The 15,799-nt window shown below is 42.6% G+C and overlaps 1 protein-coding gene across 1 annotated transcript in view; it reads right to left on the bottom strand.

Moving 5' to 3' along the window:
* The window catches only part of TPCN2 (two pore segment channel 2), a 34,761-nt gene extending 19,426 nt beyond the window's left edge, over positions 1 to 15,335 (bottom strand). Inside the window, exons 1-6 of the mRNA XM_035117140.3 lie at positions 15,049 to 15,335; positions 9,926 to 9,987; positions 9,423 to 9,499; positions 5,720 to 5,897; positions 5,267 to 5,383; positions 1,726 to 1,832 (exon numbers count right to left, since the gene is read on the bottom strand). Of these exons, the coding sequence (XP_034973031.2) occupies positions 1,726 to 1,832; positions 5,267 to 5,383; positions 5,720 to 5,897; positions 9,423 to 9,499; positions 9,926 to 9,987; positions 15,049 to 15,232 (725 nt within the window). The 5' untranslated portion in view covers positions 15,233 to 15,335. The remainder of the gene's footprint in view (positions 1 to 1,725; positions 1,833 to 5,266; positions 5,384 to 5,719; positions 5,898 to 9,422; positions 9,500 to 9,925; positions 9,988 to 15,048) is intronic.
* Positions 15,336 to 15,799: the final 464 nt, after the last annotated feature.

Raw genomic sequence — 15,799 nt, 5'->3', positions numbered from 1 at the left:
GGACATAAATCCGATATCAGGAATCACAAGACAGAGAAACCAGTAGGAGAAGACTTCAATCTCCCCGGACATTCTATACAAGATCTCAAAGTAGCTGTCTTATTACAAAAGAATTTCAGAAATAGACTGGAAAGAGAAGTTGCTGAATTGCAACTTACAGTGATACCTCGGTTTACAAACACAATTGGTTCCGGAAGTCTGTACTTAACCTGAAGCGTACTTAACCTGAAGCGTACTTTCCCATTGAAAGTAATGGAAAGTGGATTAATCCATTCCAGACGTTCCGTGGAGTACTTAAACTGAAGCGTACTGAACCTGAAGCGAACTTTCCCATTGAAAGTAACGGAAAGTGGATTAATCTGTTCCAGACGGGTCTGTGGAGTACTCAACCTGAAGCGTACTTAACCCGAGGTATGAGTGTAATTGGTTCTGGAAGTCCGTACTTTAACCTGAAGCGTACTTGACCTGAAGCGAACTTTCCCATTGAAAGTAATGGAAAGTGGATTAATCTGTTCCAGACAGGTCTGCGGAGTACTTAAACTGAAGATACTCAAACCGAGGCGTACTTAAACCGAGATATGACTGTATTACCAAATTTAAAAACATGGAGAGGCCTGGTCTGAATAGACATTGGATTTTTATCTCATTTTACATGATAAGAAGGACCCAGGTGGCGCTGTGGTTAAACCACTGAGCCTAGGGCTTGCTGATCAGAAGGTCGGCGGTTCGAATCCCTGTGATGGGGTGAGCTCCCATTGCTTGGTCCCAGCTCCAGCCAACCTAGCAGTTCGAAAGCACGTCAAAATGCAAGTAGATAAATAGGAACCGCTACAGCGGGAAGGTAAACGGCGTTTCCATGTGCTGCTCTGGTTTGCCAGAAGCGGCTTTGTCATGCTGGCCACATGACCTGGAAGCTATACGCTGGCTCCCTCGGCCAATAATGCGAGATGAGCGCGCAACCCCAGAGTCGGTCACGACTGGACCTAATGGTCAGGGGTCCCTTTACCTTTACCTATACATGATAAAGCTATATTTAGCAATCTCAGCCCCTTACCAATTGCAGTCATTAACAGTCGTCAACAGGTTTACCACACCTATCAGCCAATCACCCATTCCCACCACCCTTCTGAGTAATACCCCTCCCCACCCTCTCACTATATATAAGCATCTGGTGACTTCTCTTTCAGTGTATCTGAAGAAGTGTGCATGATTGCACACAAAAGCTCATACTAATAACAAACTTAGTTGGTCTCTAAGGTGCTACTGGAAGGAATTCTTTTATCATAATTAACAGTTTACTGCCTTCCAGATGTTGCATGGCCTATGGCCAAGGATGATGAGAGGTGTAGTCAAACAACATCTGGAGGGCCACAGGCTCCCCACCCCAGGTTTACCATGAACACAATGATCTGGGTTGTTTTCTCACTTCCCACTAGTTAATAGAAGACATGAACATGGTCCCTGGCTTAGTGTTATGTCTGAATTGGGAACCATGGTTTGTTTTGCTCATACAAAACACAATCATCATTCCAAAAACAAATTAGACATAAAACGTGGGTTGTTTTATCCACCCGCTACGGGCAGGAGTAAAACATCCCAGATTGACATGTCATGGTAAACAACTGTGGTGCACAAACTGGGCCACTATAGGGAAGTAAAATCTACAGTATTTCTTGATTTCTTATATGCAGGCTGGAAGATAGTTGCTCTATTACTCCTTATTACCTTGTAATTTCTGGCAATGTCCTCTTGATGCTTTTTAGTGTCTTTTTCATCATTGAAGAGTTCTGAAGGAGGAAGAAAGGACGGAGGATTCGCCTTATTCTCAGACTCTAAGATTGAAGGGGATAAATTTTGCACTTGTTAATGACAAAACAAGCTAGCATCCAAACCAGAGAATGAGTTTGCTTTTTAATGCAATGTCCACATGGGCTGCTCAAGCTGAACAGTAAAGTTTAGTTCTGCAAATTATAATGCAAGCACAAAAGGGAATAATTTCTTTCTTTTTTTAACTGGAAGTCTGGTAATGAGACAAACAGGCAACATTTGATCACCCACATGATGTAATGACTACCAGTGTATAAATGGATGACAAAGAAAGAAAGAAAAACAAGGTTTGAACAAATTTACTGGGGTATGAGAAAGTAAAAGTGGATCGGGACTTTTTGAACCATGTTATAAAAAGACATGTATGAAGCTTGGATGATATAAAGAGTGGTTTGAGATAAAGACACCATATGGTTGTCACCCTTAGAAGCCTTTTCAGTTAAAAAATAAAATATGAAAGGAGACTGGTTAACTTACAGAGACCTGTTGATAGAAGAAAATAATATTATTAAAATTAGGCCTTATGAGGATCTCAAAACAAAATTAACAGGATGGTTAGAATACCACCAAGTCAATGATATCCTTTTAAAGGACAAAAAAAAAACCAATGGCTTCGAACATGTTGATCAAGGATAGAAATTGATGTAATACAAGGAGGTACAAAAACATTGTCTAGAATTTATGAGTTTCTGCTGGAGTGGCATACAAAGGATGAAGGAATTAAAGAGGTCATGACAAAGTGGGCAATTGACATAGGTTATAGTATTGAATATGATAAATGGTTAAAGCTATGGAACACAGGGTTAAAATTTACCGCTTGTGTGACCCTGAAGGAAAATATATAAAAAATGATGTACAGATGGTATCTTACCCCAGCCAGGCTAGCAAAGATGTATAGAATGAGAAATAAGAACTGTTGGAAATGTGAATCAAAGGAAGGAAACTTTTTCTACATGTGGTGGTTATGTGAAAAAGTTAAAGCCTTCTGGGAAAATATATATAATGAGTTAAAAAAGATTGTTAGATACACTTTCCCCAAAAAACCAGAAGCATTCTTGCTAGGTCTGGTTGGAGATGGTATAACAAAGAATGACTAGAAACTGTTCCTTTATGCTACTACCGCGGCGAGAATACTACTCGCATAGAAATGGAAGCAATATGAAATACCCACAGTTGAAGAATGGCAGCGGAAACTCATCGAGTACGCAGAAATAGCAAAATTGACTGGAAAAATCAGATAACAGGGCAACGAAGTATTCCAAAGAGACTGGATGAAATTTACAACATACATAGAAAAGAACTATACAAAAATAAAGACACTCGCGGGACTGAAATAGACCTCATAATGGATTAAAAATCATTCATTTTGGATTTAAGAAAATTGAACAAATATATTACAACAATTGAAGAATGTATATTTAATGAAATTTTGAATAATATTATTCCATAGTATTAAGTACACATAGGATGTAAACATGGCAAATGTGTAAATATAAAGAAAATATAGAGAAACCAGGAGGGAGGGTAGTACAAACTTGTTTAGAGTTAAAGTATTAAGGTTAAGAGGAATAAGGTATGTATTATGTATTATGATGGTGAAATTTGTAAAATCTGTAAAACCAATAAAGATCATGTTTTAAAAAGAACAAATTAACTGGGGGGGAAGCATTAACTATTAACCAAGGTGAATGCTCATTTTGGGGCAATCTCAGTGATGGTGTTCCTTGTGAAATTCCCCCATCAGATACAGTGGTACCTCCGGTTAAGAACTTAATTCGTTCCGGAGGTATGTTCTTAACCTAATGAGGCCTCCTGCTGCCGCACCACCAGAGCATAATTTCTGTTCTCTTCCTGAAGCAAAGTTCTTAACTTGAGGTACTATTTCTGGGTTAGCGGAGTTTGTAACCTGAAGCGTTTGTAACCCGAGGTACCACTGTGCCATGGAAAGGGCCATGGAAAAAACATCTGTGTTCTTTCAGGTGTTTTAATGTATTTTTCTTTTTTAACAGATTGCTGCAGAGAGGGGGGTTGGTTTGGGGGCATCTTGGTTTTGGGTTTTTTTTTGTTTTTTTGTGTTTTTTTTTTGTAAACTGCCCTGGAAGTTCTGCTGAATTGTGGCATAAAAAATGTTTTCAATAAATAAATACTTTCCAACTTAAGACTTCATACATTAGCTCAATCACTAGAAAACTCTTTGTTGCTGTTGTTGCTAGAACAGGTTAACCTGAGAATCCTTCAGAATGTTTTGAAGTCCCACAGAGGAAGGAAAAGACGGTTTGCTTCAGCTGCACCTGTTTTCACTGATATTGACAGTGGCATACTGAACCCTCACACAGCTAGCCATGGAGAGAAGGATCTCAGCCCTTCCCCAAGCGATCAGTTCATTAGATGCAAAGTTTATCTCTTTTGCAATCGTTTAAATAATAACCTTGGCACAAAATTCTGCGGATGGAGCAAAGCACAAAACTCTTCCTCTTTAGTTCCTCATACCTTTACATAACGTTAACATTTGGTTATCTTCATTTCCAGTGTGGGAGTTATTTCTAGTCAGCATTTCTGTTCCAGAAAGAAAGTACTGGTACAAGAAGGGATGTTTCCAAAATCATTTTAAAAAACACAACAAGCAGAAACACCACTGAAACGAACATACTCTCCAAAAACTTCAAACACTCATACCTGGCTCAGTTGTTATAGATATATTGAACTGGGTGTCAACCGCCTATTAGTGATGCCTTGTTCCAACCTGGAACCTTCTGCATGCAAAGAAGAAACTCTGTCACTGAGCTATGGCCTCTCCTTGTGGGGTTTACTGGCTAGTAATTCACAGCTTGGTTATAATGTATTATTGTTTACAGTGGTTTGAATGACATTGTGTTGCTATTATGTGCATTTTGTTGTACTGTGTTTATATATTGTGAACTGCGCCAGCATCGTGTCAATGAAAAGCAGTATAGAGATATTTTAAATATAACAAAATTAAAAAGTTAAACATTACAAAGTTACCCAGTGTGCTTCAAGACTGAATGGAGATTTGAACTTTCAGTTGAGATGCCCATATGTTATGAAGGCTAGGGTGTTAAAATGAAACCAGGGAGGCCCAGATTCAAGCTCCCACTTAGGGAGGAAGTTCACTGGGTGACTCTGGGCCTAACCTACCTCACAGGGTTGTCATGAGGATAGCATGGCGGAGGAGGAGGTTAGGAGGAGGGCAGGATAAGAAGGCTGATGACAACAACTTCACAGCAGAGTGGGACTTTGAGCTGTGCTTGCTCCAAGTTGTAAGTATATAAGCAGAGGATGCTCTCAGATTACAAACTCAAAGTTTTGCGAAAGTGAAAATGGGTTTTTTGCTTGCTCAACTGCGAAGTGCTACTCGCTCAGTCTGACCCTCCTTCCCTGTAGCCCCTGCCTCAGTGGCATACACACATATAATCCTTACCTCACCACAGGAAGAACTCAGTGAAGCAGTCCAGTCTGCAAGGGAGATGATTAGCACCAGGATATATGCCATCAACCACTTGGTTTTCCGAAACTCTTCCCATCCTATTAGGTAACTCTGATGAAGCAATACATGTTTAAACAGTCGTTAGGTCATTGTAACATTTTCTTTTGCAGAAAGATTTTATTTTACAAATCTAAAGTGTGACTAATCTTGATGTAGTCTTTCTAAAAATGGCTGGGCCAGTCATAATGAAAATGAAGCCTTCACCGATGGGGAGGTTTTTCCAAAAGAACCATTTCCTAATTTTCCCATTTCTGAAGCATAGAGCCCAGAATCATGTTGGAATCCATTGGTTATTCCATATATTCCACATAGGGAAGTGTGGGCAATTCAAATGCATCTCATGAATCTGGAAATTTTCTAAGTGGCATTAAATGTGTCATCGCTCACCTTTACAGAGACATCCGCTATAAAGACAAGGAAGCAAAGTAGTTCAATGCTCTCCGTCAAGCCACATGGAGGCTCCCAGGGTTCCAAGCGGTATCGTACGTCCGACGTGACAGTAAGTGAAGAAGGCGTTTCGATGAAAGCAAGAGCCAGGATTAGTGTAATGGTGGCAATCAAAATCCTTTAAGAGCAAAGGAAGATCAATGTGATTACTGAATGAAAAACATACCCTCCTAAAAGCTACTTGGCCAAAAGGAACTGTGCAATATAAAGCCATAAAATCGCTTAATATCAGGAGCAGTCAAAATGCATGGTATCTGGGATTGAGCCTAAATGGACAACTGAAAGCCTTTTATAGCACGATGATGTGCAATAGTTACCTCCCTGCAAAGTGATAGTACAGCATAAAGAGATCAAGCTCTTCATTCCAGTCTCCTTGGACCTAAAGCCGGCCAAGCCATTCAGGCATCACGCTTTTAGTTCAGAAATCCAAAAACAAATAAAAATAGTTTCAACTCTCAGGATCAGCTCAGACAGGCTTTTGCTCCACATCCAAAGTAGTGCTAACTGTTCTCTAAACATGTGCACATGAGGACTAGAGGGGCATACCAACGAGGAGAGCAAAAAATTCAGCCAGCTGCAGCACTATTTCTTTTCCAGCTATTGCTGCCAGTTATACCTGCAATTGCTTGGTTCACGTTACACTATTAGGCGAACGCATATCTTAGGTTGGTAAGCAAAATAAAAAAAATCCTTCAGTAGCACCTTAAAGACCAACTAAGTTTATATTTTGGTATGAGCTTTCGTGTGCATGCACACTTCTTCAGATACACTGAGGTTGGTAAGGATAGCTTGCCCTTGGAAGAGGGTGAAAGTTTTGTGTGGACTGATACATGATGAAGGCACTGTATCTACAACAGAGTGAATAGCTGATACGATGACTATTTTTTAATTAGTTTTTATTTGAGGTTTTTTTCTGTTACAAAACAAACGAACATAAGAAAGTACATACAGTATAGCGTCTCTACTTTAGAATCTTTTTCACAGTTCATTTACATTCAGTATGAGACACGATTGTCAGAGACACTGTGCGGTTGGGGTAAAGAGGGAAGAGAGGGAGGGAGGGAGGGAGAGAGGGTGGGACAATGAACTTTTATTCTATTGCGTAGTGTTTGTGGAGGGTTTTTGTGTCAGCATCAACTGAGTAGGTGCTTTATTTATATATGGTTTCATTTTTATTGGCATTGCGAGAGATTGGGAAGGGGGTGATCCAGAGCTTGGTTGGTTGTGTTTGGTTGGTTGCAGCATGGATTGTTTACATGTGTTAGAGGGGAGAGTGTTGGGTCTTATTAGCCATATTGATTTGTATGCTGGGGGGGGGGGTTGGAGGGGATAGGCAACCACCCTACTAGAAAAGTTAACCAACAAACTAAAACTAGCACAGGGACAATCAAAGGAGGACACCTTCACCCCAGTGTGGCTCCCCTTTATCAAATATACAACGCAACAAGACAATGACCTAATGGTAGTACCATTGTCACTGCTGCAATGGTCACAGGATGATTAAAAATTGGATGATTAAAAATGTAGTTGATAAAACCAAGCCCTTTTTTGCAATAGCAAACACTACAGATCAGACATGGGGAATCTCTGGCCCTCCAAATGTTTCTGAACCACAATTCCCATCAACACCAGCAAGCGCTGCCAATGGCAACGGTTGGTGGAAGTTGTAGCAACATCTGGAGGGCCAAAGATTTCCCACACCTGCTATAGTTACTGCACATATTTCAATGATATTCCTCATTTTCAAGACATAAGGATTTAAATTATCACCGACACATTTTGGCATTCCTGCCATTTGCAACTATGCTTGTGATAGTAAGAATCTGGAAATGTAACATTTCCCTAGCTTAGGAGATGAAGGTTGGCAAAGTCGGGAACTGGGAACTATGACAGGTTCTTTTCAGCAGCAACCCATTACCTATGGAACGCCGGGGGGGGGGGGTCATTGGCCTACGTTATTAATGTTTAGGTAGGGTTTTAAAACATTCCTGTTCACTCACACATTTGGTGGCTGAAAAATACATTTCTGGAAGCTTTCAAATGATTAGTTGTGAGGATATTTGGCTTGTTTCTAAGCATGTAAATTGTTTTGTTGTTTGCCACTCTGGGGTACTTTGGGGGAAAGGGCAGAAATAAAGGATGATTAATAACATGGAATGTATCACAACTTAAAACAGGGTAGAGGGTAAATCCGCATATATATTTTTGTAATCCTGGGAATTTTTCTTAAGGATTTATTTTTAAAAATAAATTGGCGATATGACAACACTCGCAACCTGTGAACGGAATGCTTACAGATGTGGACTTTGCTTGGATAAATATGATAATATTTGGAAGGGCTTTATACAAAATGTAGTAGGCTATTAACATTTACATAAGCATTAAGGATAATAACACTATACAGTACCAATTTATATAAGAATGTATGGAAATATACTGCATTTTTGCATATCTATCTATTATTTTCATATGTGTCTGTTGTTCTTTCCCCCCCCCTTACTTTCCCTTCTTTTTTCTGTATCACTTTATTTCTTTTAATTGAAATAACTTCAAAAAATATAAATAACCAAAAAAAGAAAAAGAAAGAAATAAGAAATGTAGGTGGTATTCACTTAAACAGGATTAACACCAGCATAATGGGATTGCCCCCTCCTCCCCACACTATCCCCAAATCTACTCTGGAGGGTTGGGGGAACAGGGAAGGAGAGGGGGGTTATTGTGCCAACAAAACATTCTGCTTAACATTATGTTGAATTCAACAAGTGGGTTGCAATCCTATATATACTTTCCCAGGAGTAAGTCCTCTTGAACTCAGTGGGTTGTATTTCTGAGTAGACATGCATAGGATTGTGCAGTTGGGTTCTTAACTATTCAACCATTTCTGGGTTCCCATACCTCTGCTTTCTAGGGTTGCCAGACTCAATAGTGGACAGGACTTCTGTGCCTTTAATTGCCCTGCTCTCTTTTGATTCTGGAAACCTTAAAGAGAAACCAGCAGACCCTTTGCTTGGAAATTAAACAAAGGGTCTGCTGGTTTCTCTTTAAGGTTTCCAGACTCAAAAGAGAGCAGGGCAATTAAAGGCACAGAAGTCCTGTCCACTATTGAGTCTGGCAACCCTATTGCTTTCGTCCAGTGGGGTGTTATGCTATCACAAGAGCAGACAAAAGTGCAAATTCCATTTCAACTTATAAACATAATTTTAAATAAATATTTTTAAATGTGGCTGAAACACTCTAATAAGGCCTCCGACTAAAGGTTGGTGGGGAGCAGCAGCTGTGGAGTGCTGCTGCACTCACATTCTGTTTGTGAGTTTTCCACAGGGACCTGGTTGGACAGGGGCGATTTTATATCTGTGATGACCAGCAATATTTGTAGCAATGTCACATTGTTTAGCAAAAGGTCTCTTTCTCCAGCCTACCAACTTGGGAGTGCTGGAGAGAGGTATCATGGTTATGGCTACAAAACGAAAGTGCCCAACGTAGCTGCTGACTTGCAGATGCCAGAAAGGAAATCCCAAGAGGGATAGTTAGGAAAATATAAAAATGCCTTGCATTGACAGAGGAACCAAGGATTTGTGGAGTCAGAGAGTGACAGAGGCTCTAAGCATCAGAGATGAGCAAGAGAAAAGAGCCCGGTTCTCACCATTGGCAAACTTCTGAGTAATACCGCCGATAAAGCCACAAGGAGTAAGAATCCACACGGTGATTTATGGAACGATACTAGAGAGATGAAAGGCAAGATAGATCACTCAGGCATCACAATTGCTCTGTTATTCAAAGTCAAGCCAATCTATACAGGCAAGCACTATTCAAGGCAACATCCACTAACCTTTAAACAAGCTGATTTCCCAACACGGAATGGCTCTTACAAGTGCCGTGAGCAACAATTATGCAATCCCAGTTGTCCAAAGAGATGAAAACACAAATACGCAGAAATCAAGCTTCCCTAAAATTATTTAGGGCAGTCTCTTACTGCACAGCTGGTAAGACCGGACTACAGAGCCTAACATTAATTTAACTGTGTGCCATAAACTGGCAGCTCACCAATAAAAAACAGAATACTCAAGTCCTATGCAATAGTTTATTTCACTGGGCACTAATCAGTTATCTCCACTTTGGCCGTAGCCTGGCAGATGAGACATTTACCTGTATTGCATCTTCAATGAACACTACGGCTTGGTTCAAGTAGGGATTTTGGTCATCGGCAACTGCAAAGATACAACAGTCATTTCTGTGATCCCAACAAAGCTAATAGCTAGTTTTATAAATCATGAAGATACCACACAAAGTGTTGGTATTGCTTAATTTAGCCTTTTGGGATGTCATCACATCTCAAGCATCTTTTCAGTGAATGCAATAGGAGAAGGAAGGAGGAAAGGGAGTCGAGAGCCCGTCTACTGGCCTACCATCAGGATTAAGAAAGGGACCTGTGAATTAGTCCAAGCAGTGGATTTTAGGTTATCTCTAAACCAATATAAGAGCAGTAATGCCATGAACATTCATGTGTTAGCCTTGTACTTATCTCTGCTGTGCTGAATTTGCGTATATTTAGGAAGGAAGACTGAAGATGCCACCAGTGCCAAGTTTGCGCTAAAAAACAAACAAAAATCAATTGAGGAGAAATCTGTAATGTTCCCCTTAAAGCAGAGGTGGAGAACCTTCAGCCTTTGGGCAAATCATGGTCTGGCAGGAGTTCCAATACGGCACAAGAGACCATTTTTCTTAAACCATGGCCACCTGACAATTTGGTAACATCGTCCTGCTTGGTTAGTTTCCTTTAGAAATGGCGCAGAGTCATATTTCAGGAACTTTGGCATCAAGAAAAAAAGTATTTTTGAATTACTGGCTAATCTTCAGCTATTTTTGTATGGTTGAACCTTCAAAAATTAATGTTAATTGAGTGGTCCGGAAGGAATATGAGGGGCCATTCACAAATACCCCTTTGATCATGATTTCAGTCATTTTGGGCAGTTTCCTGGTTAACAGGATGCAACAAGAATGTTCTGGCTCCCACCTATTTCCTTTTTGATTTCCAGCTGCGAACACATCTACATGCTAAAGCATGCCCAATGAGAAATTTCACGTGCAGCGCAATGCTCTGCATATTTGCTCCAAAGTAATTCTCACTGTGCTCCTCAGAGCTTCCTCCCTAATATGTCTTCTTAGACTTGCAACCTAAGACACTCTTGATTTACTTCAAAACTGCCTCACACATGAGGTAATTTTCACATTGTTTACCGCTTCCCTCTTGTGGATGAAAGGGTTTAACTCAAGGAAACAGCAGCAGCAATTGTAAATAGAGGATTGTAGCAGATTACCCCTCAATTAGTCCTGTCCTTAGTTCACTCTTCTCCAGCAAGGGCATACAGGCAAGTAAATTAGCAGAGGGAGTACTGGCAAATTAGCATGGTGAAAGCAATTACAGGAAAGCAGCAACAAGCCATTCCTGTAACAAGCAAGTCTGAGACTGTCCACCTTTTGAATACAAAGTTACACTCAAAATAGGCAGTGAGCCAACAAGCAAGATCACATACTTGGGCTGTATGGGATAAGAAGCTCTAGAAGCAGACATGCATGTTAAGAGAACAGCTATGCTCTTGCATCACTCCCATCCATTGTAATGAGGCTTGTGAAGAAGTTCTTGGTGGACTGGGGTCCAAATCCTAAAAGTGGACACCAGGGAATGCAACAGAAGCACTCAAGAGACAAGTGTATATTTATGCATTGCCCTTCTAAAGCTGGAATAGCTCCGGAGAAGGAACCTCCATCCCATAGCCAAGATGGTACCCTTCAGATGTTCTGGACTGCAACTTGCATCACCAATGGTCAATGGTTAGGGATAATGGAAGTTGTGATCCAGATCTGCAGGGCGCACTGACTTCCCATGTTCTAGCTCCTTGTCTGCAGGAGATAAACTTTTGGAACATACTGCAAAGCTCACAGCAGGCTGCCCAGCTCACATACCCAGCGAGCTTCCCTTCCTTCCAGTTTTGCAACTGAAGTGACAGCTGTATATACCAGGAAACAAATGCTAATGCTGCCATGATGGGTCTTGTCCCTATGCTGCTTTGCACAGGCTGCCCAACATTTTTAAAAGCACAATTTGCATGTTAATTTATTCATTCATTGCCCAATTAATATTTTTTTAAAGAAAATGTTTTTAAGTGCAAAATTGCTCTGAAGATGGAGAAGGGGAAATTAGGGGCTAGACTATGGCCATCAGTCAATCAGTTTCATGCAATCTTCTGCTGCAAACTTGCAGAACTACTCCCACCACCACCCAAAGCTCCACATTAGAAGAAATGGTGCATCTGGACTGAACACAGTGATGATGTACCTTCAGTGTCAAAGGTGGTATGTCTCCAGTGTTAGAAACTGGGATAGAAAAGCTAGGAGCCAAATGGCTCCTGGGACCTGGGTTGTGGGCGCCAAAACAGAATGTCTATTCATCATTGGGGGAGGGGGAGGGTTGGCAACACTTTTAATTTATTACTTTGATAACATGCCATTCACATAAGTGACACATTGTTAATACTACATTTTTAACAGAAATTGTTAATAGATGTTTAATTTGATGTTCACAATAAAAAATATTGGTACTATACTTCAGTTTTCAAAACACTCTACTCTTTATTGTTAAACTCCTTAACATATTGTCTATCCTTAACATAACTTTGAAACTTCAAAGTATGTATATTTCAGTAATCCTTGGGTGTCAGCCAGGTGCAAAAAATGGCACCCAGGCTTTTTGAGGTGCTCCAAATGGAGAATCTTTAGGTGCAAAACGCGCCTGGCACCCTGCTAATTTCGAACCCTGTATGCCTCTGAATACCAGTCACTGGGCAGGCATGTCCAACAGGTAGATCATGATCTACCGGTAGATCACTGGACGTCTGTGGTAGATCACCGGTAGATCAGTGGCTCTCCCCAAAGAAGCTAAAAAACTTTGGCTTCCCTAAAAAAAGCTCAACATCTTTGCCCTGCACCCCTAAAATGACCTGAACCACCCAAAACAGGGCTTTCCTTGCTAAAAAAAAAAAGAGCTCAATGTCGCTTTCCTCTCCCCTAAAGAAGTTCAACAACTTTTACATGAACCCCCCCAAACAGGGCTTTCCTTCCTAAAAAAAACTCAACAACTTTGACCTGAACCCCCCAAAAGGAGGTAGATCACTGCCAGTTTTTAACTGTGAGTAGATCGTAGTCTCTTGGAAGCTGGGCACCCCTGGCGTATAGGAAGAGTGCTGCTGCACTCATGCCCTTCTAGCGGATTTCCCATAGGCATTTGGTTGGCCACTGATGCTAGACTAAATGGACCTTTGGCATGATCCAGCAAGGGCTCTCTATATGTTCTTAGATGCTTCAAATGCAACTGCCCTGTTCTAAAAATGCTGTGCCCTTCTTTTAAGCCAAGTATTCACATTGTCCAGGAAAGTATGAACAAATGATTTCCAAATGTTATTGTGGGTGGAACTTGGGTGTGCCCTGGAGATTGTAGGGAGAGTGACTTCTCAAGATGTGGAACTGAATGACTAATCACCAACACAGATGAATCGTCTCAGTTAAAAGCTTGGATGTAAATGGTGCCAGTCACTACGCTGACATTTATCATAGCACTGTGCATCTATAGTTCTTTATAGAGTTCAAATAATTCAGGGGAAAGGCACAAACATCTGAGCTAGACTTCGCTATTGCAAATGCAAATGACTGATGGGAGTGCATGGAATCCTTGCTGAAACAATATGTAAACATGTGCTATGAAAAATGATTGCTTTCCTACTGTTATGTGAACTGTGGAGTTACTGTTCTGTATTTATTGGGAGAGTATCACTTCACAGCCCAGCATCCCTGGGGATGTGGCACTGGACCTGCAACATTCTAGGCCATGGAATCGTTTGTATGATTTAATATGGATGGATTAGTAATTGGCTCTGTAATCTAGAAGTGCAGACAATCGATTAGCAGATCTGCTGTACCACTTCCATCACAGAAGTTGACACAAGGCACAAGAAGTATGCAACCAATGTTGATGTTTCATTGTACTATCTAAAGTACAGTCTTTATAGGCATTGTCCTACATCAGGCATCCCCAAACTTCAGCCCTCCAGGTGTTTTGGACTACAATTACCATCATCCCTGACCACTGGTCCTCTTAGCTAGGGATCATGGGCGTTGTAGGCCAAAACATCTGGAGGGCTGCAGTTTGGGGATGCCTGTCCTACATGCTGTAAATGTAATTTTCTCTCTCTCTGCTCTTTCTCGCAACTGCAGTCTACCCAACAATATTTAAGAAAAACAGAGTAAAACAGTAAAACAAGTAAAACAGAAGGAACACTGCCACACCTACCCAGCAGGGACTGTCATAAACAGGAGGCTAAGGTTATGTCACACCAAACGGTGGGGCAAAAGCCTGTAACAGCGATTAATTTATAATCCTGAGAAAGTTGCATTTGCTGCTCTGAAAAGAGATGCCTCAAGAGATCTCTGAAGTGCTGGTAGTGGACCTTGAGTCCTCCTGTCTGCACATGTTCAGGGGCACTTTAGAACTGCTTCCCTCAACCCATGCAGGCCTTACTGACCAAGGGTGCCCCTTTTCAGTGCAAGGGCTCTGTGAGCAGGAACAAACTACTCCGTTGTGAAAGCTACGCAATCCCACACCTACCGGTACTTACCTGGGAGAGGAAACCCTATTGAGAGAAAGCATGCAGAGATGGATGTGATAATGGAATATGGAATGCTTTAGTTTTTGTAAAATATGCAGGCATTTGTGATATGCAAAATGAGCCATGGAAAGAGAAGAAGGAAAGTCATTGATATTTGAAGGATGTTTAAATGAGTATTTTAATGGTAAAACAGAAAATTTAATAAAAATGAGAGAGGGAGAGAGAGAGAGAGAGAGGGAGAGGGAGGGAGGGAGGGAGAGAGAGAGAGAGAGAGAGAGAGAGAGAGAGAGAGAGAGAGAGAGAGAGAGAGAGAGAGAGAGAGAGAGAGAGAGAGCCCAAGCATGCATAGGCTAGTGCTGCAGGCGCCTGACCACCCGCTAACCCCTTCCAACCAGCCCGGTGCAGGTGAGGATGAAGGGACAGCTCTTGGGCACCCCAGGATGCAACTCCGAGGCTTGGCTCAAGCCCTGGCACCTCCAGGGTCAGAACTTGAGCCCTGCAGTGGACTCGCTCTTGCCCCACCAGCCCGGCCCGGCCCGTGTCCCTGGCTTCAGGATCCAGCAGTCGACTGGTAGCCCCGATTCCCCACCGACGCCCCCGTGGGCTCACCGTTCCCGCCCGGGGAAGACCAGGAGGCCTCGGAGCCGCCGCCGTTTCCTCTGTCGCCCGGGGCAGCACCGTCCCCGCCCGAGTAGAGGCGACGTAGCCCTCGGGAGCCGCTGGGAGCCGCCGTCGGCGGCGTCGCCAGCAGAGGCTCTCTTTCGGGGTTGCCTGCCTCCTCCGAGTCCTCCATGGCGAGCGGAAGCGGCTCCCGAACGAAGCTGGAGGAGGCGGAGGCTGCAGGGCAAGCCGAGGGGGCGGGACTCTCGCGCTGAGCCCGGGGCGCTCCGTCCGCGCCGCGCGGTGGGAGGAGCCGCTTGCCCCACACGGCTCCAGCTATGACGCCTAATAGTCAGAGGCAGGGCGGAGCTTCCTCCGCGGGGGGGGGGGGAGTTCGCCATAGCTGCCAAGTTATCCCTTTTTTACAGGGATTTTCCCTTATGCTGAATAGGCTTCCTCGCGAGAAAAGCGAAAACTTGGCAGCTATGGAGTTCGCGCGGTTCGCCCCTTTCGCGGCGCTGCTCAGCCGCGGGCGCTCTTCTTCTGCGCGGCCGTCGAACTCCCGTGCGATTCTGGTTTTGCTGAGAGGGGGACTAAAGGGCCAGACCCGCGGGAGCTTCCCTGATCCGCAGAAGAATAGGGTCTTCGGTCGATAGAGCATATGGCTCTTAATCTCAGGGTTGCGGGTTCAAGCCCCACGTTGGGCAAAAAAAGATCCCCGCGTTGCAGGGGGATGGACTGGATGACCCTCGCTGTACCT

Source organism: Zootoca vivipara, chromosome 1, assembly GCF_965207765.1.
Source record: "Zootoca vivipara chromosome 1, rZooViv2.hap1.1, whole genome shotgun sequence".
Lineage (NCBI taxonomy): Eukaryota > Metazoa > Chordata > Lepidosauria > Squamata > Lacertidae > Zootoca > Zootoca vivipara.
Note: the sequence above shows the minus strand (reverse complement) of the source record. Positions and strands in the feature narration are given on the sequence as shown.